Below are 25,722 nucleotides of genomic sequence, written 5' to 3'. Positions count from 1 at the left end.
CTTCTTTCCTTAAAATTAAGACCTTTCCCTCCATCCCTACCCCATCCCCAACCACCATGGAATGTCTCCTTCTGTCTCCTTTGTAAATGACTCAGTCAAGTTCTAGACATAGGGAAATCTCCAGAGCTTAGGTTTCCTGAACATAGTTTAAAGAGTTGGGATTTGGAATCAGAAAATGTGAATTCATGCACCAGTGTTCTTCTCATTGACCGAGTGACTCTGACAGTTACCTTAGATCTTAGGCCTTAGTTTTCTCACCTGGAATATGGCGCACTAGTAGCACTTTCCTGAAAAGATCAATGTGAGAATTAAATCAGATAAAGCATGCCACAGGGGCTGAGTAAATCATCATGTGTTCTAGAAAATGTCAGTTGCTATTAACTTTAGGCATACTGACAATTTAGTGGGCTTTGAAAGGGAAACAAAATAGATAAAGTAGTGTATTGTTGATGTTGTCTTTTGGTAAACCCACACATGTTGAATTAACAAATCTGAATGTCTTCATTCACTGGCAGGTCAGAGAGTGGTGAGTCCAACCCAGCATGAAACAGAGCAGGGGAGTCATGTGACACTCCACAACATTCAGTCCAACTGCCATTGGCCCCAACTCTATCCTAAGAGATATTTAATGATGCAGGAGCATGTTAGTAAGAGAGGAGCACCAAGGGAGAGAAGTGAAGAGAGAGAAGTCCTACCTCCCAGGAGGGAAGATGGTTCAGACTCCATCAGGGAAGAATAGACTCAGGAGAGACAGAAAGTTACAGGCTAGGAAGTTGTTCACTCTTGGGTGCATCAGGAGACAACTAAGCTAAAACATTTTCTGAGTAGGTATCATACTTCAATTGAATGAAAGGAGAGAAAAAGGTCATTTTAATGATACAATCAGAGGTTAGGAGTAGAAGTTTTGAGAGTCAACCCAGAAATCCCAAGGGTTCAATGATGATGAAGTTTGAAGAAAAACATGAGGGCAGTGGGAGTCTTGTAGGAAAGAGACAGCCCTATCTAGGTGAGAAGCATCAGGGGAACTTGAAACCAGAGGCAAATGAGAAAGCCGAGGCTTCTATGAAGCAAGAGGCAAATGGGGACTGTTGTGAGAAGCTCAGACAAATCCTCAACAGGTACAGCTGGCAGGAGATACAGAAACACAATCAGAAGGCTGAACAGTGGATAGTGATCAGTCGCAAGGTCTACGATGTTACTGGCTGGGCCAACAGGCATCCAGGTGGCCACCGCATCCTCAATTACTGTGCTGGGGAATATGCTACGGTAAGGAAATCAAATCTCTGCCCTGTCTCTGGACTGGGTTTTGGATGAACTCAGACGTTGATGGCTACTATGTTTGTGTATTCTGGGTTTTGTTTTGTTGTTGATGTTTCGTTTTGTTTTCCAGTAGAGTCACTGTTTTGTTAGAAGAAATTTACAAATAGGTGAATAATATCCAGACAAATATGTCTCTCCACAAGTAGAAATTTCTCAGACCCATTTCATTGGAAATTCTAAAACAAAGACAGCAGTTCATCTGTTAGGCATCAAATGTCATTAATAACAATGAGGAAAACCTACAATGACATAGGCTTTTAGAATTTGCAGAGCTTTCTTGTGTCCTGTAGGTCATTCAGTGTAATACACGCAATACACCCCACTTTTACAGAAGAGAGGAAAATCAGAGACATTAAAAAACTGGCCCATTTGTTCATTTTTTCTTTTGTTTAACTTGCCTGGTCAGACATGGTACTTGAAAATACGCTGCTAAGACCGATGTCAAAGAGCAAACTGCCTATGTTTTCTTCTAGAAGTTTCATGGTTTTGGGTCTTACATGCAAGTCTTTCATCCATTTTGAGTTGATTTTTGTGCATGGTGTAAGGGAATGGTCTACTTTCATTCTTTTGCACGTGGCTGTCCAGTTTTTCCAACACCACTTATTGAAGAGATTCTTCTTTCTCCATCATATGCTCTTGGCTCCCTTATTGAATATTAGCTGTCCATAAATGTGTGGGTTTATTTCTGGGCTCTAGATTTTGTTCCATTGATCCGTGTCTGTTTTTGTGCCAGTACCATGCTGTTTTGGTTACTATGGCTTTGGAGTATAATTTGAAATCAGGGAGTGGGATACCTCCAGCTTTGTTGTTTTTTCTCAGGAATCCTTTGGCTATTCGGGGTGTTTTGTTGTTCCATATAAATTTTAGGAATATTTGTTCTATTTCTGTGAAAAACATTGAAACGTTGATAGGGATTGCATTGAATCTGTGTATTGCTTTAGGAAGTATGGACATTTTAACGATGTTAATTCTTCAAATCCAAGAGCATGGAGTATCTTTCCATTCCTTTGCGTCTTCTTCAATTTCTTTCAACAATGTTTTATAGTTTTTGGTGTACAGATCTTTCACCTCTTTGGCTAAGTTTATTCCTTGGTATTTTATTCTTTTTGTTGCAATTATAAATGGGATTGCATATTTAATTTCTCATTCTTCTACTTTGTTGTTAATGTATAGAAATATACCCTAATTTTGTAACTTGATTTTGTATCCCGTGACGTGACTGTATTCCTTTATCCTTCCTAAAAATTTCTTAGTGGATTCTTTAGGGGTTTCTAGGTAGAAAATCATGTCATCTGCAAAGAGTGACTGTTTCACTTCTTCTTTTCCAATCTGGATCCCTTTTATTTCTTTTCCTTCCCTGATTGCTCTGGCTAGTACTTCCAATACTATGTTAAAAAGAGTGGTGACAGTCAGCATCCTTGTCTGGTTCCTGTTCTTAAAGGGATAGCTTTCAGTTTTTCTCCATGGAGAATGATATTTGCTGTGAGTTTGTCATATATGGCACAGCAAAGGAAACAATCAACAAAGCAAAAAGACAACCTAATAATTGGGAGAAGATATTTGCAAACCATATATCAGATAAGGGGTTAATATCCAAAATATAAAAAGAACTCATACAGCTCAGCAACAAAAAACCCAACAACCCAATTAAAAAATGGGCAAAAGATCAGAACAGAGATTTCTCCAAAGAAGATATACGGATGGCAAACAGGTATATGAAAAGATGATCAACATCATTAGCTATCAGGGAAATGCAAATCAAAACTACAATGAGGTATCAACTCACTCCAGTCAGAATGGATAGAATTAACAAGACAGGAAATGACAAGTGTTGGAAAGAATGTGGAGAGAAGGGACCCTTGTACACTACTGGTGGGAGTGCAAGCTGGTGCAGCCACTATGGTAAGCAGGATGGAGTGTCCTCAGAAAACTAAGAATAGATCTACCATATGAGCAAGGTATCCCAATGCTGGGTATTTATCCAAATAACTTAAAACACAAAGGCATATAGTTACATGCACCCCTATGTTCATTGCAGCACTATACACAATAGCCAAGTCTTGGAAGCAACATAGGTGCCCATCACGGGACAAACGGATAAAGAAGATGTGCTATACATACATGATGGAATACTATTCAGCCATAATAAATGATGAAATCTGGCCATTTGTGACAACATGGATGGTCCTTGAGGGTATTATGCTGAGTGAAATAAGTCAGAGGGAGAAAGGCAATTACCATATGATCTCACTCATATGTAGAAGTTAAAACAACAACAAACAAACACATAGCAACAGAGAATGGATTGGTGGTTACCATGGGGGTAGGGGGGAGGGCAAACGGGGTGACTAGGTTCACATGTGAGTGGTCGGACTATAATTAGTTTTTGTGAGGTGAACATGTGTAATCTACACAGAATTCAAAATATATTATGATGCACATCCAAAAGCTATATAATGTTATAATCCAATAATACTGCAATTAAAAAATAAATAAAATAAATTTAGAAAATTTAAAATATAAAATGATAAAAACTGCAGTATCTGTGAAGCACAATAAAGTAAAGTGCAGTAAAAAAGAAAAAGAAGAAAGTCTGGCCCAAGGTCACCTAGCAGCTGAGCTCAGAATCAAAACCTTTATTTTTCTTAAACTCTAGTTTTTCCACTTTTCTTCACTGCTTATCCTCATCACTCTCCCACATCAAAATGGCTAACTTAAAAAAACATTGTAACATTTATTGGATGCCTAGGATAACCTGGATACACTGAAATGCATCACCTCACTTACACATCACCAGGAGGAAGGTAGATATTATCACCATATGACAGATGAGAAAATTAATGTTCAAAGAGGCATGTAATATATCACAAAGCCAGCAAGTAATAGTGCAGAGGGATCTCGTCAAGATGGCGGCATAAGCAAACTCTGAACTCATCTCCACCCATGAACACAGCCAGGTTACAAATATTTTTGGAAAAATTACCCTGGATAGAAAACTGAAAACTGGATAAAAAGAAACTCCACAATAAAGGGACAGTCCTGACTAAGGCGGAAGGGGCAGAAATTCATTCTGGAGAGAAAAAAGTCACCTTTGCGAGCAGTGGAGTTCTCAGCCAGCCAGGTGGGAGCCACTCTAAGAATGAAGCCTTCCCTGGAGGAGTGAGGTCTGGAGCAGGGGCCAATACTGCTATAAGAATCCTTCAGACTCAGCACAACTGAGAGGAAGGTCTTACTATCTGGCTCCGCTGGCTGTTAACTGCATCAGGGAATACCCTCAGAAAAGCTATTGGATGAAAGCTGAAAAGACCCAGGTCTTAAAGGGCCCACGCACAAACTCACCCATCTCAGCAACCTAAAATCACCATAGAGAAGGCTGACAGTCATTTGGTGAAAAGAGGCTCTCCTGGTGGGCTCTGGAGGCATCTCGATGACAGGAGGGATTTCTCCAGAGAGAGAGATATTTCTGGGGGCCATTGTTCTGACCTGGTCCAGGTGTACTGACACACACCCTGGCACATGCCATTGAAGTTCTTCTCACGGCCTGTTAGCCCAGGAGGCTGCCACGTCCACTAGTGCTCAGATTTAATCCAGCTCAACCAGGGCAGGCATACAACCCTAGGGACCCACCCCGCCCAACAGCAAGCCCTCAGGCTACCTGTCAGCATCCACTGACTGGGTACCTTGCTCCTCTACAGGCAGGCGAATATGTCTGCTTCTGTGGGGCAGGATCTGCATGAGGACCAGGTGAACTGTGGAGCAAACTGTTGGAGAGGTAGGGACATCTGAAGTGTGGTATCAAGTTATGCTCCAGGTGGTTGGGAAGTGTGCATGGACAAGGACTGTGTTGACGGTGTGTGTGATCCTGTGAGGGGTGAGGCTTATCAGTGGCAGAAGACCTGTGCTTCACTAATAGCCAGAAAAAGGATCAGCCCCACCTTCCAAAGCCTGAAACAATTGAGTGTTCCCATGTCTAGGGCCAGCCACATCTGCCCTCCTAAGAGAACTGACAACAGCCTTCTAAACCTGAGGCATATAGTAACTTTAAGCCCAGGAGCCTAGCAAACAGCTACACTTGCTACCAACCCAGTTAACAGGAGAACTGTAACAGGAGTTTGCTGGTAGACATCTAGCCAGTGGTGCTGAGGCTCCCCGGACCAGATTTACAAACATCTGTGCAGGGAAGGAAAGATTAGACTCCCTGGGTACCTTCATTAAGAGCAACCCTGCCACAGCAGAGGGACACAAGTAGCCCACCAAGGGCTCCCTCCTGGATCTTTTGGACTGGTAATGAGAGGAAAGCACACTGCTGGGGCTCAAAAGGAATCTCTTACATAAGGCCACTTCACCAAGAACAGGAGACATAGCTGACTCAACTAATACATAGAAATAAGCACAGAGAAAGAGGCATAATGAGGAGACCAAGGAATACATTCCGAGCAAGAGAACAGGACAAAACCGCAGAAAAAGAACTAAATGAAACAGAAATAAATGACCTTTCTGACAAAGAGTTCAAATAAAATCTCACAAGGATGCTCACAGATATTAGGAGAAGACTGGATGAACACAGTGTGCTCATCAAAAAGGAAATGAGGAAAATAAAAAAGAACCAATCAGAAATGAAGAATACAATACTGGAAATGAAAAAATTCACTAAAGGGACTCAATAGCAGAGTAGAGGATGCAGAAGAATGGATCAGCGAGCTAGACAAAAGACTAGAGGAAATCAGCCAAGCAGAACAGCAAAAAGAAAAAAAGAAGTAGACAGAATGAGAACTGTCTAAGGGAACTCTGGGACAATATCAAGCACACTAACATTCATATTATAGGTGTCCAGAAGGAGAATAGAGAGACAAAGGGGCAGAAAAATTATTTGAAAAAATAATAGATGAAAATTTTCCTAATCTAAGGAAGGAAACAGATATTCAAGTACAGAAAGCACAGAGAGCTCGAAACAAGAAAAGCCCAAAGAGGCCCACACCAAGACATTTTATAATTAAAATGTCCAAAATTAAAGATAAAGAGAGAATCCTGAAAGTGGCAAGAGAAAGGCCACAAGTGACATACAAAGGAAAGCCCGTAAGGTAATCAGCAGTCTTCTCAGCTGAAACCCTACATGGAAGGAGAGAATGGCCTGACTTATTTAAAGTGCTAAAAGGAAAAAACCTACAGCCGGGAATACTCTATCCATCACGGTTCTCATTCAGAATGGAAGGAGAGAGAAAGAGCTTCCCAGACAAGCAAAAATTGAAGGAGTTTATCACCAAGAAACCAGTTCTACAAGAAAAGCTGAAGTGACTTATTTAAGTGTGAAATCAATGACCACAAATAGGGATAAAAATTATTTAAAAAATAAGCCCCCTCCCCGCCAAAAAAACAGAGAATAAAATCACTGGTAAAGGTAAAAATATAGTAAAGGTACCAGATCAACCACTCATGAAAATAAGATGAAGTTTAAAAGACAAAAGTACTAAAATCACCAATTTCAGGGATAAGAGGTTAATGGATAGACACACACTAAACAAGAGATTATATATGATTTCAAAAACATAAAATATGGGAGGAGGGGAGTTAAAAATAGAGGTTTAAGAAAAAAAAGTTAAGCTAAAGATTCTATCAACTGAATATAGACTGTTATATGCATAGAATATTAAATACGATCCTCATGTTAATCATGAATCAGAAACCTATAACAATCAAGAAAAAATGTAAGACAAAAGGAATGAAACATATTACTAAAGATAGCCATCAAACCACAAGGGAAGAGAGCAAGAGAAAAAGAATAGAGCAGAGAACTACTAAAACAGCCAGAAAAAAGGGAACAAAATGGCAATAAATACATATTTATCAACAGCTACTTTAAAGGTTAATGGACTAAATGCTCCAATCAAAAGGCATGGTGTGGCCAATTGGATAAAAACAACAAGACCCATATATATGCTTCATAAAGGCACACACTTTAGACCTAAAGCCACCCACAAACTGAAAGTGAAAGGATGGAAAAAAATATTCAATGCAAATGGCAAAGAAAAGAAAGCAGGGGGAGCAATACTTATATCAGACAACATAGACTTTCAAACAAAAAGTGTAACAAGAGACAAAGATGGGCACTACATAATGATAAAGGGAACAATCTAACAAGAAAATATAACACTTGTAAATATCTATGCACCCAACATAGGAGCACCTAAATATATAAAGCAATTATTAACAGACACAAAAGGAGAAATAGACAATAACACAATAATAGTAGGGGACTTCAACACTCCACTTATACCAATGGATAGATCATCCAAACAGAAGATCAATAAGGAAACACTGACCATAAAGGACAAATTTGACCACATGGATTTAGTGGATATATATAGAACATTCCGTCCAAAAACCATGGAACGTTCTCCAGGACTGATCACATATTCGGCCACCAAACAAGTCTCAATAAATTTAAGAAGATCAAAATAATACCATGCATGTTTTCTGACCACAAAGGTATGAAACTAGAAATCATCTACAGGAAGAAAACCAGAAAATCCACAAAAATGTGGAGATTGAACAAAATGCTACTGAACAATGATTGGGTCAATGATGAAATCAAGGGAGAAATCAAAAAAATTCCTGGAAACATGAAAATGAAAATACAACATGCCAAAATCTATGGCATACAGCAAAAGTAGTTCTAAGAGGGAGGTTTATAGCAATTCAGGCCCACCTCAACAAAGAAGAAAAATTCCAAATAAACAATCTAACAGTGCATCTAAGGGTACTGGACAAAGAACAAAAAACAAAGCCTGAAATCAGCAGAAGGAAGGGAATAATAAAAATCAGAGCAGAAAGAAATGAAAAAGACACTAAAAATAATAGAAAAAATTAATAAAACCAAGAGCTGGTTCTTTGAAAAGAAAAACAGAATTCACAAACCCTTAGCTAGACTCACCCAGGAAAAAAGAAGGCTCAAATAAGTAAAATCAGAAATGACATAGGAGAAATTACAACTGATGCCTCCGAAATACAAAAGATAATAAGAGAATACTATGAAAACCTATACACCAACAAATTAGTTAATCTAGCAGAAATGGATAAATTCTTAGAAAGATACAACCTTCTAAAACTGGACAAAGAACACATAGAGAATTTGAAAAAGCTAATCACAAGTAAGGAGATTGAAACAGCAACCAAAAACCTCACCAAAAATAAAAGTCCAGGACCAGATATCTTCCCTGGTGAATTCTACCAAACATTCAAAGAAGACTTAATACCTATCCTTCAAAAATTCTTCCAAAATATTGAAGAGGAGGGGAAGGTTCTTAACTCATTCTACAAAGCCAACATTATCCTGATACCAAAACGGGGCAAGGACAACACCAAAAAAGAAAATTACAGGGCAATATTGCTGATGAAGATCGAAGCAAAAATCCTCAAAAAAATACTAGCAACTTGAATACAACAATAAATTAAAAAGATCATACCACATGATCAAGTGGGTTTCATTCCAGGGATGCAAGGATGGTTCAACATCTGCAAATCTATTAATGGGATACATCACATTAACAAAACGAAGAACAAAAATCACATTATCATCTCAATAGATGCAGGGAAAGCATTTGACAAGATATGGCATCCATTTATGATAAAAACTCTAAATAAAACGTTTAAAGAAGGAAAGTACCTCAATATAATAAAGGCCATATATGACAAACACACAGCAGACATCATTCTCAATGCAGAAAATCTGAGAACAATCCCTGTAAGAACAGGAACCAGACAAGGATGCTCACTGTCTCCACTCTTATTTAACATATTATGGGATGTCCTAGCCAGAGCAATCAGGCACAAAAAAGAAATAAGAGGTATCCATATTGGAAAAGAAGAAGTGAAACTGTCCTCTTTGCAGATGACATGATTTTATATATGGAAAACCAGAAAGAACCCACTAAAAATCATTTGGAAATTATAAATGAATATAGTGAAGTCACAGGTTACAAAATCAACATAGAAAAATCAGTTGCATTTCTATACACTAACAACAAAGTAGCAGAAAGAGAAATTGAAAATACAATCCCATTTACAATTGCAACAAAAAGAATAAATTACCTAGGGATAAACTTAACCAGAGAGGTGAAAGATCTGTACACTGAAAACTATAAAACATTGTTGAGAGAAACTGAAGAAGACACAAAGAAATGGAAAGATATTCCATGCTCTTGGATTTGAAGAATTAACATTGTTAAAATTTCCGTACTTCTTAAAGCAATCCACAGATTCAATGCAATCCCTATCAAAGTTCCAATGTTTTTCACAGAAATAGGACAAAGATTCCTAAAATTTATACGGAACAACAAAAGACTGCAAATAGCCAATGGTTCCCTGAGAAAAAAAGAACAAAGCTGGAGGTATCCCACTCCCTGATTTCCAAATATACTACAAAGCCGTAGTCACCAAAACATCATGGTACTAGCATAAAAACACACACAGATCAATGGAACAGAATTGAGAGATCAGAAGTAAACCTACACATTTATGGACAGCTGCTTTTTGAGAATGGAGATAAGAGAGTCTCTTCAATAAATGATATTGGGAAAACTGGAGAGAATGAAAGTAGACCATTCCCTTGCACCATGCACAAAAATCAACTCAAAATGGGTTAAAGACTTAAATGCGAGACCCGAAATCATGACACTTCTAGAAGAAAACATAGGCAGCACGCTCTTTGAATCGGTTTTAGCAGCATCTTTTCAAGTACAATGTCTGACTGGGCAAGGGAAACCAAAGAAAAAATGAACAAATGGGATTACATCAAACTAAAAATCTTCTGCACAGCAAAGGAAACCATCAACAAACGAAAAGACAACCTAACAATTGGCAGAAGGTATTTGCAAAACATGTACCAGATCAGAAGTTAATATCCAAAATATACAAAGAACAAATACAGCTCAACAACAAAAAAAACGACAACCCAATTGAAAAATAGGCAAAATATATGAGCAGAGATTTCTCCAAAGAAAATATACGGATGGACAACAGGCATATGCAAAGATGCTCAACATCACTAGCTATCAGGGAAATGCAAATCAAAACTACAATGAGGTATCACCTCACTCCAGTCAGAATGGATATAATTAACAAGCCAGGAAACAAGGGTTGGGGAGGATGTGGAAAGAAGGGAACCCTTGTTCACTGCTGGTGGAAGTTCAAACTGGTGCAACCACTATGGAAAGCAGTATGGAGTATAATCAGAAAATTAAGAATAGATCTACCATATGATCCAGCTATCCCAGTGCTGGATATTTATCCAAAGAACTTGAAAACACAAATGCATAAAGATGCATGCACCCTTATGTTCACTGCGGCATTAGTCACAATAGCCAAGACTTGGAAGTAACATAGGTGCCCATCAAGGGATGAATGGATAAAGAATATGTGCTATATATACAGGATGGAATACTACTCAGCCATAATAAATGATGAAATCTGGCCATTTGTGACAACATGGACAGTCCTTGAGGGTATTATGCTGAGTGAAATAAGTCAGAGGGAGAAAGTCAAACACCGTATGATCTCACTCATAAGTAGAAGATAAAAACGACAAAAAATAGCACACATAGCATTGGAGATTGGACTGGTGGTTACCACTTGGGAAGAGGGGAGGGGGGGCAAAAGGGGTGATTAGGGCCACATGTGAGGGGATGCACTATAATTAGTGTTTGTGCGTGAACATGATGTAATGTATCCAGAATTTGAAATATGATATACATCCGAAAAAAATAAAGATTAAAAAAATAATAAAATAAAATAAAATATATTAAAAATATAAAATGATAAGAAAATGCAGTATCTGTGAAGCACAATAAAGTAAAGTGCAGTAAAAAAAAAAAAGAAAAGAAAAAAAGAAAAAGAAAGTCTGGCCCAAGGTCACCTAGCAGCTGAGCTCAGAATCAAAACCTTTATTTTTCTTAAACTCTAGTTTTTCCACTTTTCTTCACTGCTTATCCTCATCACTCTCCCACATCAAAATGGCTAACTTAAAAAAATATTGTAACATTTATTGGATGCCTAGGATAACCTGGATACACTGAAATGCATCACCTCACTTACACATCACCAAGAGGAAGATGGATATTATCACTATGTGACAGATGAGAAAATTAATGTTCAAAGAGGCATATAATATATCACAAAGCCAGCAAGTAATAGTGCAGAGGGATCTCGTCAAGATGGCGGCATAAGCAAACTCTGAACTCATCTCCACCCATGAACATAGCCAGGTTACAAATATTTTTGGAAAAATTACCCTGGATAGAAAACTGAAAACTGGATAAAAAGAAACTCCACAAAACGGGACAATATATCAGAGAAGAATTGTGAAGAATGATTCAGTAGTACAATCTCTCCATTTCCATGATCACTCTTTTCCAATCCAACATCACCTCTTACCTGGACTATGCAACAGCTCCCTAATTGTCTCTCCACTTAAATTCTTCCCCAACCTCTTTGTACACAGTATCCAGAATGAATGATCTTTCAGTATCTCAATGCAGATCATGTTCCTCAGCTACCTCAAATCTGTTAATGGTGACCAGTTGTACTTCAAATGAAAGGCAAATTTCATCAAGGTACCAGCAAGATCTTGCATCTGTTACCTCTTTAACTCTTTCCATGCCATTGTACCACTCATTAAACAACTCCAGGCACACAGATGTTCATTTTCAGTTCCTCCAATAAGCTTTTTTTTTTCTTTTTGAGGAAGATCAGCCCTGAGCTATCATCTGCTGCCAATCCTCCTCTTTTTACTGAGGAAGCCCGGCCCGCAGCTAACATCTGTGCCCATTTTCCTCTACTTTATATGTGCACCACCTACCACTGCATGGCTTAGCAGGTGGTGCCATGTCTGCAACAGGCATCCGATCCACCACACCCTGAGCAGCCAAAGCGAAACGTGTGCACCCAACTGCTGCCCCACCAGGCCAGCAATACAACAAGCTTTCTTTTTTTGTTTTTTTAACTGTAGCTCAGGCTTCAGAGAAAGTTTTCTTTGAAGAATAACCAAAAAAAATGTGAATTTCGACTCTATATCAAAACGTTATTAAATAGGCATTATCATTATTACTCATGCTGCACCAAAAAACCCAAAGAAATATGCCATTTTTATTAATCTTATGTTAATAGTACATTCTCCTACAGGCATTTTGAATTATTGAAGGTGGCTTCACTTTCTCTCCTTTGTATTCTTGTCTTTTCTCCACTGTTTTTTGGTTTGGTTTATTTTTTGGCCCAAAATCAAAGTGACAAAGAGCATTTAATAAGCACTGGTCTGGTGATCCTTTCCTGCCCCACTCCGCCTGTATGATCCATGCTGTCATTTGATCCCCCTTCTGACTTTTGCATAGAGAGAGCAGGTTGTCTAGATATCAGAGCTCACATCACATCTCCATTGCATACTAGAACATTGTCTGCATCAACGAGTATTTGAGGAAAACAAGTTATGAGTTCAGCTTCAATCCATATGTATGTGGCCTATCGAGGTATCTGAGATAAGAACCTGCCTTTTAAGAATATTTAGATGGATTTTTTGGGGGAAGAGGGATCAACATATAAGAAATAATAGAACATTTGGCCCAGCAAATATTTAACCCCTACTGTAAAAATGTTAAGCCTCAGGAAATAGCCATCAAATACAAAAATCCTAACTGGAAGGTAGGAAACTTTGGAGGAGAAGCATGAGTCTTTTTTTTTTAATATAAATGAGTATTTGTTATATGTCGACTGCTTTTTCACTTTACAAAAGTAATGTAATAACACTTTAAAGCATTTTCCCTGCTAATCCTTTTGGAGAGAGAAAACAGTTAACAAACATAATAAAACATGTACAATAACCATGATTTCAGAATTCTCAAAGTTTGATAGTTATGCTCTTTCTTTTAAAATTCAAGTCTCCTCACTAAGATGCTTATTTTCCTCCTGGGAGATAAGCTCTTGGAAACCTCACACTAAAGGTGAAAGGTGGGTAACTCTGCACATAAAGAGAGGGACCTTCCTGGCAATATGACTTGAGGAGATAGACAAATAGTGGTGAGATGCATCTCTGAGAAGCTGGAATTCGGGACACTCCAAATTCTGCTGATGTTTGACTCAGCCCACAGCATAAGTATTCTTCTCAGGCCATTTCCTTGACAGAGATCCCCTGTTGGAATAAGGTATCCCATGGATAAATTTAGGGAGTCAGAATGCTCAATTTCTGAATTTTCTCCTTCCGAACTGCTAAGATTTTGTTTGCGGTGGGTATAGAAATGGGGTCAGTGTAGATCTTCTAATCTAATTAATCTATTTCAATCATCCTCTTTTATTTTGTCAGTAGGCACAGCTCCTTCAGCATACGTAATTGCTTTTCCAGATTTTCATCTTGCTTTTCATCAGAGGGCTGGGTTGTTTCATTTGCTTCACTCCTCATTCCACCTCTCCTTATCCGGCTGAGCATTGTGACGCCATACGCTTCACCCTTATATATATATATTTTTTCATTTATTTGTTTATTTTAGGATGTCCATCATAATATATTTCGAATTCTGTGTAGATTACATCATGTTCACCACCCCAAAACTAATTATAGTCCATCCCCTCACATGTGAGCTTAATCACCCCTTTTGCCCTCCCCCTCCCCCCTTCCCCTATGGTAACCACCAATCCAATCTCCAATGCTATGTGTGTGTTTGTCATTGTTTTAATCTTCTACTTATGAGTGAGATCATATGGTATTTGACTTTCTCCCTCTGACTTATTTCACTCAGCATAATACCATCAAGGTCCATCCATGTTGTCACAAATGGACGGATTTTGTCATTTCTTATGGCTGAGTAGTAGTCCATCACGTATGAATACAACATCTTCTTTATCCATTAGTCACTTGATGGACACCTAGGTTGCTTCCATGCCTTGGCTATTGTGTATAATGCTGTAATGAACATAGGGGTGCAAGTATCTTTCTCCCTTTGTGTTTTCAAGTTCTTTGGATACATACCCAGCAGTGGGACAGCTGGATTATATGGTAGATCTATTCTTAATTTTCTGATTATACTCCATACTGCTTTCCATAGTGGTTGCACCAGTTTGAACTTCCACCAGCAGTGAAAAGCGTTCCCGTCTCTCCACATCCTCTCCAAAATTTGTTGTTTCCTGTCCTGTTAATTATAGCCATTCTGACTGGAGTGAGGTGATACCTCATTGTAGTTTTGATTTGCATTTCCGTGATAGCTAATGATGTTGAGCATCTTCTCATATGCCTGTTGGCCATCTGTATATCTTCTTTGGAGAAATCTCTGTTCAGATATTTTGCCCATTTTCTAATTGGATTGTTGGATTCTTTGTTGTTGAGCTGTATTAGTTGATATGTTGATCTGTGTATCTGTTTTTGTGCCAGTACCATGCTGTTTTGGTGACTATGGCTTTGTAGTATATTTGTAAATAAGGAATGTGATACCGCCTGCTTTGTTCTTTTTTCTCAGGAATCCTTTGGCTATTCAGGGTCTTTCGTTGTTCCATATAAATTTTAGGATTCTTTGTTCTATTTTTGTGAAAAGTGTTGTTGGAACTTTGATATTGATTGCGTTGAAGCTATAGATTGCTTTAGGAAGTATGGGCATTTTAACGATGTTAATTCTTCCAGTCCAAGAGCACGGACTATCTTTGCATTCCTTTGTGTCTTCCTTGATTTCTTTCAACAATGTTTTATAGTTTTCAGTGTATAGATCTTTCACCACTTTGGTTAAGTTTATTCCTAGGTATTTTATTATTTTGTTGCAATGGTTAAATGGGATTGTATTCTTAATTTCTCTTTCTGTTACTACATTGTTAGTGTATAGAAACACAACGGATTTATGTATGTTGATTTTGTATCCTGCCACTTTACTGCATTCCTTTATTGTTTCCAAAAGTTTTTTTAGTAGAACTTTTAGGGTTTTCTAGATATAAAATCATGTCATCTGCAAAGAGTGAGAGTTTCACTTCTTCTTTTCCAATGTGGATCACTTTTACTTTTTCTTGTCTGATTGCTCTGGCTAGGACTTCCAATACTATGTTAAATAAGAGTGGTGACAGTGGGCATCCTTGTCTGGTTCTTGTACTTAGAGGGATAGCTTTCAATTTTTCTCCATGGAGAATGATATTAGCTGTGTGTTTGTCATATATGGTCTGTATTATGTTGGGATGTTTTTCTTCTATACCCATTTTATTTAGAGTTTTCATCATAAATGGATACTGTATCTTGTCAAATGCTTTCTCTGCGTCTATTGAGATGATCATGTGATTTTTATTCTTTGTTTTCTTACTGGGGTGTATCACGTTGATAGATTTGTGGATGTTGAACCATCCCTGCACCCCTGGAATGAAACCCACTTGATCATGGTGTATTATCTTTTTAATCTATTGTTGTACTCGATTTGCTAGTATTTTTTTGAGGATTTTTGCATCGATGCTCATCAGTGAAATTGGCCTGTAACTTTCTTTTTTTGTGTTGTCCTTGTCTTTTTTTTGGTGTCAGGATAATGTTGGCTTCATCAAATGAGTTAGAAATCCTCCCCTCCTCTTCAATTTTTTGGAAGATTTTGAGAAGGATATGTATTAAGTCTTCTTTGAATGTTTGGTAGAATTCACCAGGGAAGCCATCTGGTCCTGGACTTTTATTTTTGGTGAGGTTTTTGGTTGCTGTTTCAATCTCCTTACTGGTGATTGGTCTATTCAAATTCTCTACTTCTTCTTGGTCCAGTTTTGAAAGGTTGCATGTTTCCAAGAATTTATCCATTTCTGCTAGATTATCCAATTTGTTGGCATATAGCTTTTCATACTACTCTCTTATTATCTTTTGTATTTCTGAGATGTCTGTTATAATCTCTCCTCTTACATTTCTTTTTTTATTTATTGGAGCCTTCTCTCTTTTTTTTCTTGGTGAGTCTACCTAAGGGTTTGTCAACTTTGTTTACCTTCTCAAAGAACCAGCTCTTAGTTTCATCAATTTTTCTATTTTTTTTCTTAGTCTCTATTTTGGTTATTTTGCTCTGATTTGTATTATTTGCTTCCTTATGCTGATTTTGGGCTTTGTTTGTTGCTCTTTTTCCAGTACCTTTAGATACACTTTTAGATTATCTACTTGGGATTCTTCTTCTTTGTTGAGGTAGGCCTGAATTGTTATCAACTTCCCTCTTAGAACTGCTTTTGCTGTATCCCACAGATTTTGGCATGTCGTGTTTTCATTTTCATTTGTCTCCAGGAATTTTTTGATTTGCCCTTGTATTTCTTCATTGACTCAATCGTTGTTCAGTAGCATTTTGTTTAATCTACACATTTTTGTGGCTTTTCTGGTTTTCTTCCTGTAGTTGATTTCCAGTTTCATATCTTTGTGGTTCAGAAAAGATGCATGGTATTATTTTGATCTTCTTAACTTTATTGAGACTTGTTTTGTCGCCAGCATGTGGTCAGTCCTGGAGAATGTTCCATGGGCATTTGAAAAGAATGCGTATTCTGTGGTTTTCGGATGGAATGTTCTGTATATATCTACTAAGTCCATCTGGTCTAATGTGTCATTTAAGGCCAGTGTTTTCTTATTGATCTTCTGTTTGGATGATGTATCCATTGGTGTAAGTGGAGTGTAATGTCCCCTACTATTATTGTGTTACTGTCTATTTCTCCTTTTATGTCTGTTAATACTTGCTTTATTTATTTAGGTGCTCCTATGTTGGCTGCATAGATATTTACAAGTGTTATATTTTCTTGTTACATTGTTCTCTTTATGATTATGTAGTGCCCGTCTTTGTCTCTTGTTACAGTTTTTGTTTGAAAGCCTATTTTGTCTGATATGAGTATTGCTACCTAGGCTTTCTTTTCTTTGCCGTTTGCATGGAATATCTTTTTCCATCCTTTCACTTTCGGTTTGTGAGTGTCTATAGGTCTGAAGTGTGTCTCTTGTATGCAGCATATATATGGGTCTTGTTTTTTTTTATCCAATTGCCCACCCCATTCCTTTTGATTGGAGCATTTAGTCCATTGACATTTAAAGTAGCTATTGATAAATATGTATTTATTGCCATTTTGTTACTTTTTTCCTTGGTGTTTTAGTAGTTCATCTCTGTTCCTTTCTTTTTCTCCTGCTCTCTTCCCTTGTTGTTTGATGGCTATCTTTAGTAATTTGTTTGTTTTCTTTTGTGTTACTTTTTTTCTTGCTTGTTATATGTTTCTGATTTGTGATTACCATGAGGATCCTATTTAATGCGCTATGCATATAACAGTCAATATTGAGTTGATAGACTCTTTAGTTTGTCCTCTTTGTAAAAGCTCTACTTTTTCACTCCCCTCCTCCCACATTATATATTTTTCAAAACATATAGAGTCTCTTGTTTAATGTGTGTCTAGCCATTACACTCTTATCATTGAAATAGGTGATTTTAGTACATTTGTTTTTTAACCTTCGTATTATCTGTACAGGTAGTTGATCTGCTGCCTGTACTCTATTTTTACCTTACAAACAATTTTATTGCCTGTTTTGTTGCTGTTGTTTTTTTGTTTTCTTGATAATTTTTTTATCTCTATTTGTCATCATTGCTTTCCCACTTAAAAAAGTCCCTTCAGCATTTCTTGTAGAACTGGTTTCTTGGTGATAAACTCCTTTAATTTTGGCTTGTCTGGGAAGCACTTTATCTCTCCTTCCATTCTGAATGGCAGCCTTGATGGATAGACTATTCTTGCCTGTAGGTTTTTCCTTGTAGCACTTTAAATATGTCATGCCATTCTCTTCTCACCTGTAGGGTCTCGGCTGAGAAGTCCTCTGATTGTCTTATGGGCTTCCCTTTATATGTCACGTGTTGCCTTTGTCTTGCTGCTTTTAGGATTCTCTCTTTGTCTTTAATTTTTGACAATTTAATTACAATATGTCTTGGTGTGGGCCTCTTTGTGCTTCCTGAACTTGGATGGCTGTTTCCTTCCTCAGGTTAGGAAAATTTTCATCTTATTTCTACAAATAAATTTTCTGTCCCTTTCTCTCTCTGTTCTCCTTCTGGGACCCCTATAATCTGAATGTTAGCATTCTTGAGATTGTCCCATAGTTCTCTTAGACTGTGCTCATTCTGTCTCATTCTTTTTTCTCTTTTCTGTTCTGCTTGGGTGATTTCCTCTAGTCTTTCGTCTAGCTTGCTGATCTGTTCTTCTGCTTCCTCTACTCTGCTATTGAGTCCCTCTAGTGAATTTCTCATTTCCAGTCTTGTATTCTTCATTTCTGATTTTTTAAATATCTTCCAGTTCTTTGCTCATGTGCTCACTGTGCTCATCCATTCTTCTCCCCATATCTCTGAGCATCCTCATGATATTTTATTTTAACTATTTGTCAAGCAGGACACTAGTTTCAGTGTCATTTAGCCCTTTTTCTGGGGTTTTGTACTGTTCCCTTTCTTGGAAAGTATTCCTTTGTCTCCTCATTATGCCTGTTTCGCTGTGCTGATTTCTATTTATTACGTGTGTTGGCTATGTCTCCTGATCTTGGAGAATTCGTCTTATGTATGAAATGCCTTATGAGGCCCCACAGTGTGCTTCCCTCTCATTGCAAGTCTATAAGAACCAGGAGTGACCCCTTTGTGAGCTCCTTGTGTCCTTCTGCTGTGGCAGGCTTACTCCCACTGCAGGTACCCAGGGAGTCTAATCTTTCCTTCCCTGGCCAGCTGTTTGTAAATCTGGTTTGGGGAGCATCAGCACTGTTGGCTACAAAGTCTATCAGCAAACTCCTATTATAATTTTCCTCTTCATCGGTTTGGTACCCAGTGTAGCTCATTGCTAGGCTCAGGGGCTTACAGTTGTGGTAGGCCTCAGGCCTACAAGGCTGTTGTCAGTTCTCTTAGGAGTACAGCTGAGTGGGGCTGACCCTATGCACTGTGGCTCTCAATTGTTTCAGGCTTTGGAAGGTGGGGCTGATCCTTTTTATGGCTATTTGTGAAGCACGGGTCTTCTGCTGCTGATAAACATCACCCCCCACAGGACCACACACACTGTCAGCACAGTCCTGGTCCATGCACACTTCTCAACCCCCTGGAGTGTACCCCAATAACACACTGCAGGGGCCCTCACCTCTCCAACAATGCCCCCCACATTTCACCTGGTCCTCCCACAGGCCCTGCCCCACAGAGGCAGACACCCTTGCCTGCCTGTTGAGGATCAAGTCATCCAGTCAATGCAGGCTGAAATGTAACCTGAGAGATTGCTGTTAGGTGGGTCAGCCCCTAGGGCGGGTTGCCTGCCCTGACTGAACTGGATTTAGTCTGTTCTCTAGTGGGTGTGGCAGACCCTGGGCTAACAGCCCAAGGGATGAACCTCAATGGCACCCACAGGGGTCTGCCTCCGCATGCCCTGACCAGCTCAGAACAATGGACCCACCAATGTCTCAGCCTCCGGAGAGGTCCCTCCTCTCACCAAGATGCCCCCAAAGGCCACCAAGTGAGTCTCGTTTCACCAAAGGACTATAAGGTGTCTCTCTGTTGATTTTCGTTTGCTGTGATGAGTGAGTTTGTGCATGGGCCCTTTAAGACCCAGGTCTTTTTGGCTTTCAGCCAATAGATTTTATGGAGGTATCTTCATTGCAGTTAATAGCCAGCAAAGCCAGACAGTAAGACCCCGGTCTCAGTTTGGCTGAGTCTGAAGTGTGCTTATAGCAGTATCTCCCCTGCTCCGGACCTCACTCCTCCAGGGAGGGCAGCATACCTTATGGTGGCTCCCACCTGGAAAGCTGTGAAGCTCCGCTGCTCCCAAAGATTTTTTTTCCTCTCTAGCAGGAATTACTGTCTCTTCTGCCTTCAGCAGGAGTGTCCCTTTTTGTGGGGGTTCTTTTTTTATCCAGTTTTCAGTTTTAAATCTGGGATAATCCTTCCAAAAATTGTTGTAACTTGGTTGTATTTGTAGGAGGAAGCGAGTTCAATGTCTGCTCACACTGCCATCTTGACAAGATCTCGAAGCATGAGTATTATATCAGAAGACTTATGCTTGTGTTTTCATGCAACAAGATGTGTGAATTAAATCAAGTGTATCTCAGAAACTGTTTACTCAGCTATAGATGTAACTAACACTTAACTCGAAAGAAGATTAAATGTATGTGAAAGACTTTTCTAAACCTCAAAACGCCATGCTGTGATGATGAGGATGTAGATGATGAAGTGTTTGCTATGGGGCAAGCACTGTGCTAAAAAGTTTGAATACATTATATCAATTACTCCACAACACTATCTATTAATTAGATTCTATTTTAATCTCCATTTTATAGATGACATTTGGAAAAGTCACAAATTTTTCCCAATGTCACATACCCTGTGTAATTGTGGAACTGAAATTTGAAACCAGATCTATCTACCTCCACAGTTGATGCTCAACTCCCATGCTACATTTCCTATCAAAAACTGTTGCTTTTGGGGAATACTTTTATTAAAATGTCCCTGACCCTGGGTTATTGAACCTGAGTACAGACTGGGTTGATAACTTATTCCATATATGACATTGTGGTGAGTCCCAATAGCTCTATAGCTCACCTGTTAAAGCATTGAACTCTATGCTCTCTCAGGTTCATTGACTTTAGGTCATTTGACATTCTATGATCTTTGTTTCAGTTAGGATGCTCTACATAGTTCAATGTGTAATTAGCAATCCAAGACACATTGACTATATGCCGAATGAATAGAGGAAACTATAGATAGCAGTGGGTTAAAGGGGGAATATCTCTAAGGGATATATCAGGTGAATAAGGTTTTTAGGAGAAGATGGGCCTGAACAATTTATCATTTTTCTCCATAGTCACTATATTTACAAAGATTTTGTTTCTGTTTAAACTAATGTTGTGACATAGTGGGGTAAAAGTGGGCAATTACAGCCCCTTCATTTGAGCAGAGGAATCCAGTAAGCCACAGAGAAAGACAGGCAGGGAGAAAAGGTTGGCTGCCTCATAGTTACTGCAGACCACTACAGTGTAGGGACAGCATTTTGCCATCAGCTATGAGTCAGCTAGAAGTTGTAGCCGAATGCTCAAGAGTTCCTTAGAGTTTAGTCTCCTTTCCTTGATGAGGCCTATAGGAACCTTATCCATCCCCTCCATCCTTGCCATTGTGGGCACGTGCTTGTAAGGCAGAGATTCCCTACTGGGGTGATTTTGTCCCCCAGTGAACAACTGGCAAATATCTAGAGAACCAGCTTGAATATCATGACTTTGTGGGGAAATAAGGAGTGTTTGTTATGAACATCTAGAGGCTAGAGGCCAGGAATGCTGCTGAACATCCTATAATGCTCAAGACAGTCCCATCACCCACCAGCAATAAAGAATTATCTGGCCCAAAATGTCAATAGTGCTTATGTTGAGGAACTCTGATATAAGGGAACAGGAATCACAAGAAAGCAAAATCAGCTGAACTCACTAATGTCAGCTATGAATAGAAGATTCTTACTTTTACTCTCTCCTCCACACTCCAATAACAGAGGGAATAGAGAAGAAAGCCCCGCCAGTTACTAGGTCAACTCAGCCAAGGTTTTAGTCAGGGAGGGAGAAGTTAAACTGAATATGAGTTTGATTTTCTAACAACTTCTTATTTTAAAAGAGTTTAAGACTCACAAGAGATGCAAAAATTGTAGCATAGAGTTCTCATGCACCCCGAAGCTAGCTTCTCCTTCTCCCAGTACTGACATGTTGCATAACCATAGCCCATAGTCCAAACCAGAAAATTGACCATGATGCTATACTCTTAACTCAGGTGCATACATTATTTGGATTTCATCGGTATTTGCTTGTCCTATTATTCTTTGTTTGTTTGTTTTGGTATACAGTTCTATAAAGTTTTATCACATAGCTTCAAGTAACTACCACCAAAATTAGGACACAAAACTGTTCCATCACTACAATGAAACTGTCTCATGTGTTAGTCCTCAATAGTCACATCCTGACTTCTTAATGAGTTTGGTTGAGCCTATGTGAGAAATTAGTACTTTTAATAAAACTAGAAACACCTAGATCTGCTGATTAATGATATGAGTATGTTACCATGCACGATAATTTATTTGACCTCCACAATCTATTGCAAAGTGTAAAAAACAATAGTTCCCACGTCATAATTTTTTGGGCAATGTGATAGTATATATGAAACATTTAACACAATGCTCAGACACAGTGAATATTTAATAAATATTTTCTATTTTTAGGAAAAAATGGCACGTAAGAGGGTGAAATAAAAGATGAGAGAGGTTTGGATACCTGGTGACGAATAATGCATTGATAATAAAAAAAGATGTCAGGAGAATGAGCTATTTTAGAATGGGGTTCAATCAGTTTTGAGGCAAATTGAGTATAATTTGCTAACAGTCATCTAGGAGGTATGAGGAAATAAATATTTAGATCTATACTGATCCAATGCGCTAGCTACTAGCCATATGTGGCTATTTACATTTAAATTTGAATTCATGAAATGAAATTAAAAAGTTATTCCCAGAAACCACATTTCAATACTAGCCACATTTCAAGTCCCCAGTAGGCACATGAAACTAGTGCCTTCTGTATGGGAAAGCCCAGACGTAGAACATTGCCATCATGGCAGAAAGTTCTATTAGACAGTGCAGATCGATCCTCAGACCATTAATCATCCTTTTAACATACCTGAGCTTTTTTATAATATTATGTATTTTGTGTTTAAAAAACCTTTCCAAGAAGAATTCCATAGGCTTTACCAGATTGCCAACTATGATTTAGAGCCAGAGTAAAAGTTCAAAACTAGAGGCAGACACCTCAAGAAACCTTTGTGGTGAAGTAATGAGAGTCAACACTTTTGCACCTGGAGACAAGGTACATGCGAAGGAGGCAGAATCTTAGGAAATGCTCAAGTGATGGGAGGAGAAGCTGATGAATGGTTGGCGAAGGCAAAGTGCCAAGAGAGTCCAATATCCAGAAGCCAGAAGAGGAAAGAGTTGTCTGGTTAACTGGGCCAGATGCTACATGGAGATTAAGAGGGGGAATACTAAGCAGGAGCTCCTGGTTTGAGCAGCTAAGCAGGCATGGTAACCCAGGGGAGAGATTTCTGTGGTTGATGGGAGTAATAGCCAGTCTACATGGAAGTAACAGTGTTCTTAGAAATGGTAGGAGTACTTGAAGACTGTCCTTTCAAGAAGTTGCCAGAGTGAAGGAAAAGAACAGAAGGTAGCTTGAAGATATAGAATGAAACACTTTTTAATGGACATGTGGTTATCTAGTGACAAAGGAGAAAGAATTGATGGTTGGGGAAATGCTGAGAATGTTGTATGAGCTGTGAGACAGACACAGAGCAAGAGAATAGACTCTATTATAGACAATGATTCTCCACTTGCCCTTCATGTCTGTGTAAAGGAACCCCCAGACCTGGGGCCATCCCTGGAAGATAGATTAGGCTACTAGGCAAGTGATTGTGTCCCAGTATCTGCTTTGCAGGGCAAATCTTTCATTTAGGAATCTCCATTTCCAATAAGTCTCTTGGTGGGCCTTATTGTTCTTCAAAACTCATCCTAAGGACTCCTCCATCGAGGCTTCCCTGAATTCCCAAAGACAGTTTGGGCCCCTCTCTTTTCTGTGATATCATAACATCCTATAAATGGTTCTCTCACACATTGAACCAAGGCACTTGAGGGTTAGGATTTTGTCTTGTTCTTATTTGTATCCTCAACATCCAGCTTGTAAAAGAACCTTGGCAAATATTTGTTGAATTAATAAACTATGAACATTATGTCTATATATTTCTCCCTTTAGCCTTTCCAAAAGTCTTCTTGAAAAACCTGTTCCATCTTTGCTGAGAGGAACTCCTTTTACTAGCTTAGAATTACTAAGGCCAAAAAGGGAAAAAAATAAGGACTCTTACAACCAACAACCAAATGTAATGATTGACAAATCCCATGCCTCTCAAACAAACTAAGCATGAATATTTAACACTATGCATACTGAATTACCTATGGTCAATTAACAGAGGATCTTCGAGTCATACAGACGAGCGATCAATTTCCAATTCAGGCCCTGGTTAAAAATCTTAAGTACCAAATAGACCTTCAATTTACTTGTCTCTAAGATGAGAGTGAAAATACCTACGCATCTATTGTGAAGAAGAAGAAAAAATAACAGATGTGAAGGACATAGCCAAGAGTAGAAACTCCATAAATTTTAGCTGAATATATCTGTCATCTTGAGTGCCTAATCCAGAAGATAGCCCTTGTGAATAATGCTACAATGAAGAGAGGGTGGATATATCTTTTTGAATTAGTGTTTTCATGTTCTTTGTATAAATACCCAGAAGTACAAGAGCTTAATCATATGGTTTTCCTATTTTTAACTTTTTGAGAATTCTTCATCTTGTTTTCTACAGTGGCTGTACCTGTTTGCATTCCCACCAGCATTGTATGAGAGTCCCCTTTTCTCCACAGCCTCTGCAATACTTGTTAGGTTTTTTTTTCAATAATACTCACTCTTTCTTTCTACAAATGAAGTACCTGAGTGACCAGCTAAAGGTCACTGGCAAACCTGAAACTCGGTCTCAGAACTCTGGTCATTCATTCATGCATGTATTCAGTTATTTAATAAATATTTAGTGAGAATCTAATCCTAGGCCAGACTCTACGAGTACAGTGACAAACCAATCAGGCAAAATTATTACCCACCTGAACCTGATAATATAATTTATTGCTTTATTCTCTAGCCTTTCTCATATATTCCTTGACAAGTTGAAAAGAAAATAATCTTGGGTGTTCATGTTTTCCTCTTTAGGATTAGGTCTCCATTTCTTCACTCTCTGCATGAGACAACGCAGTAGCTGAAAGCACAAGAGTAAGTGATTTTGAGGAGGCTGTAAGAATATGAGGCTATGCTGCCCCCCTTAAATCCTGCTCATGGGAAGACCAGGGTCAATCAATCACCAGCTGTCAGGAGACCAACTGAGTGCTGTGAGCCTCTGCGACTAAAGCAGTCCTTCCTGAATGTCTGCAATGAAACCATGAGATGCTTCAAAGTCAAAGCACCACTAACTCATTGGGATGTTTTTCAAATGATGTTTGTTGAAATGATAAGGTACCTGGGCCTTGATAACAATGGTCCTTTAAATGACTTTTAAGAAAACCAAATAAAAAAAATGAAGTGAAGCCCAGGGAGCTGAGAGAATAACTACCAGGGCCAGGCAACCACCTTGTTGAGCAAAATTATAAAAATGTACAATAATAATAATATTAGCTGCCACTTCTTCTGAGTAACTCCGGGTATTTGGTGCTAGCCTAGCTTCTTGCAATATATAACATAATGTACTCATCTCTACAAACTTATGAGTATAGTTTTGTTCATCTTTTTTTGTAGAATAAGAAAGCTGAGGTACAAGGATAATGAGATTCCAGTGCAAGAATACCCAG

The 25,722-nt window shown here is 38.6% G+C and overlaps 1 protein-coding gene across 1 annotated transcript in view; it reads left to right on the top strand.

Annotated features, from left to right (window-relative positions):
• The first annotated feature begins 674 nt into the window (after nt 1-674).
• LOC106826114 (fatty acid desaturase 2-like protein FADS2B) overlaps nt 675-25,722 on the top strand; it is a 52,619-nt gene continuing 27,571 nt past the window's right edge. Inside the window, exon 1 of the mRNA XM_070487375.1 lies at nt 675-1,266. Within this exon, the coding sequence (XP_070343476.1) occupies nt 847-1,266 (420 nt within the window). The 5' untranslated portion in view covers nt 675-846. The remainder of the gene's footprint in view (nt 1,267-25,722) is intronic.

This window comes from Equus asinus, chromosome 17 (assembly GCF_041296235.1).
Source record: "Equus asinus isolate D_3611 breed Donkey chromosome 17, EquAss-T2T_v2, whole genome shotgun sequence".
NCBI classification, from domain to species: domain Eukaryota; kingdom Metazoa; phylum Chordata; class Mammalia; order Perissodactyla; family Equidae; genus Equus; species Equus asinus.
The sequence above is the reverse complement of the archived record's forward strand: the minus strand, read 5'-3'. Positions and strand labels throughout refer to the sequence as shown.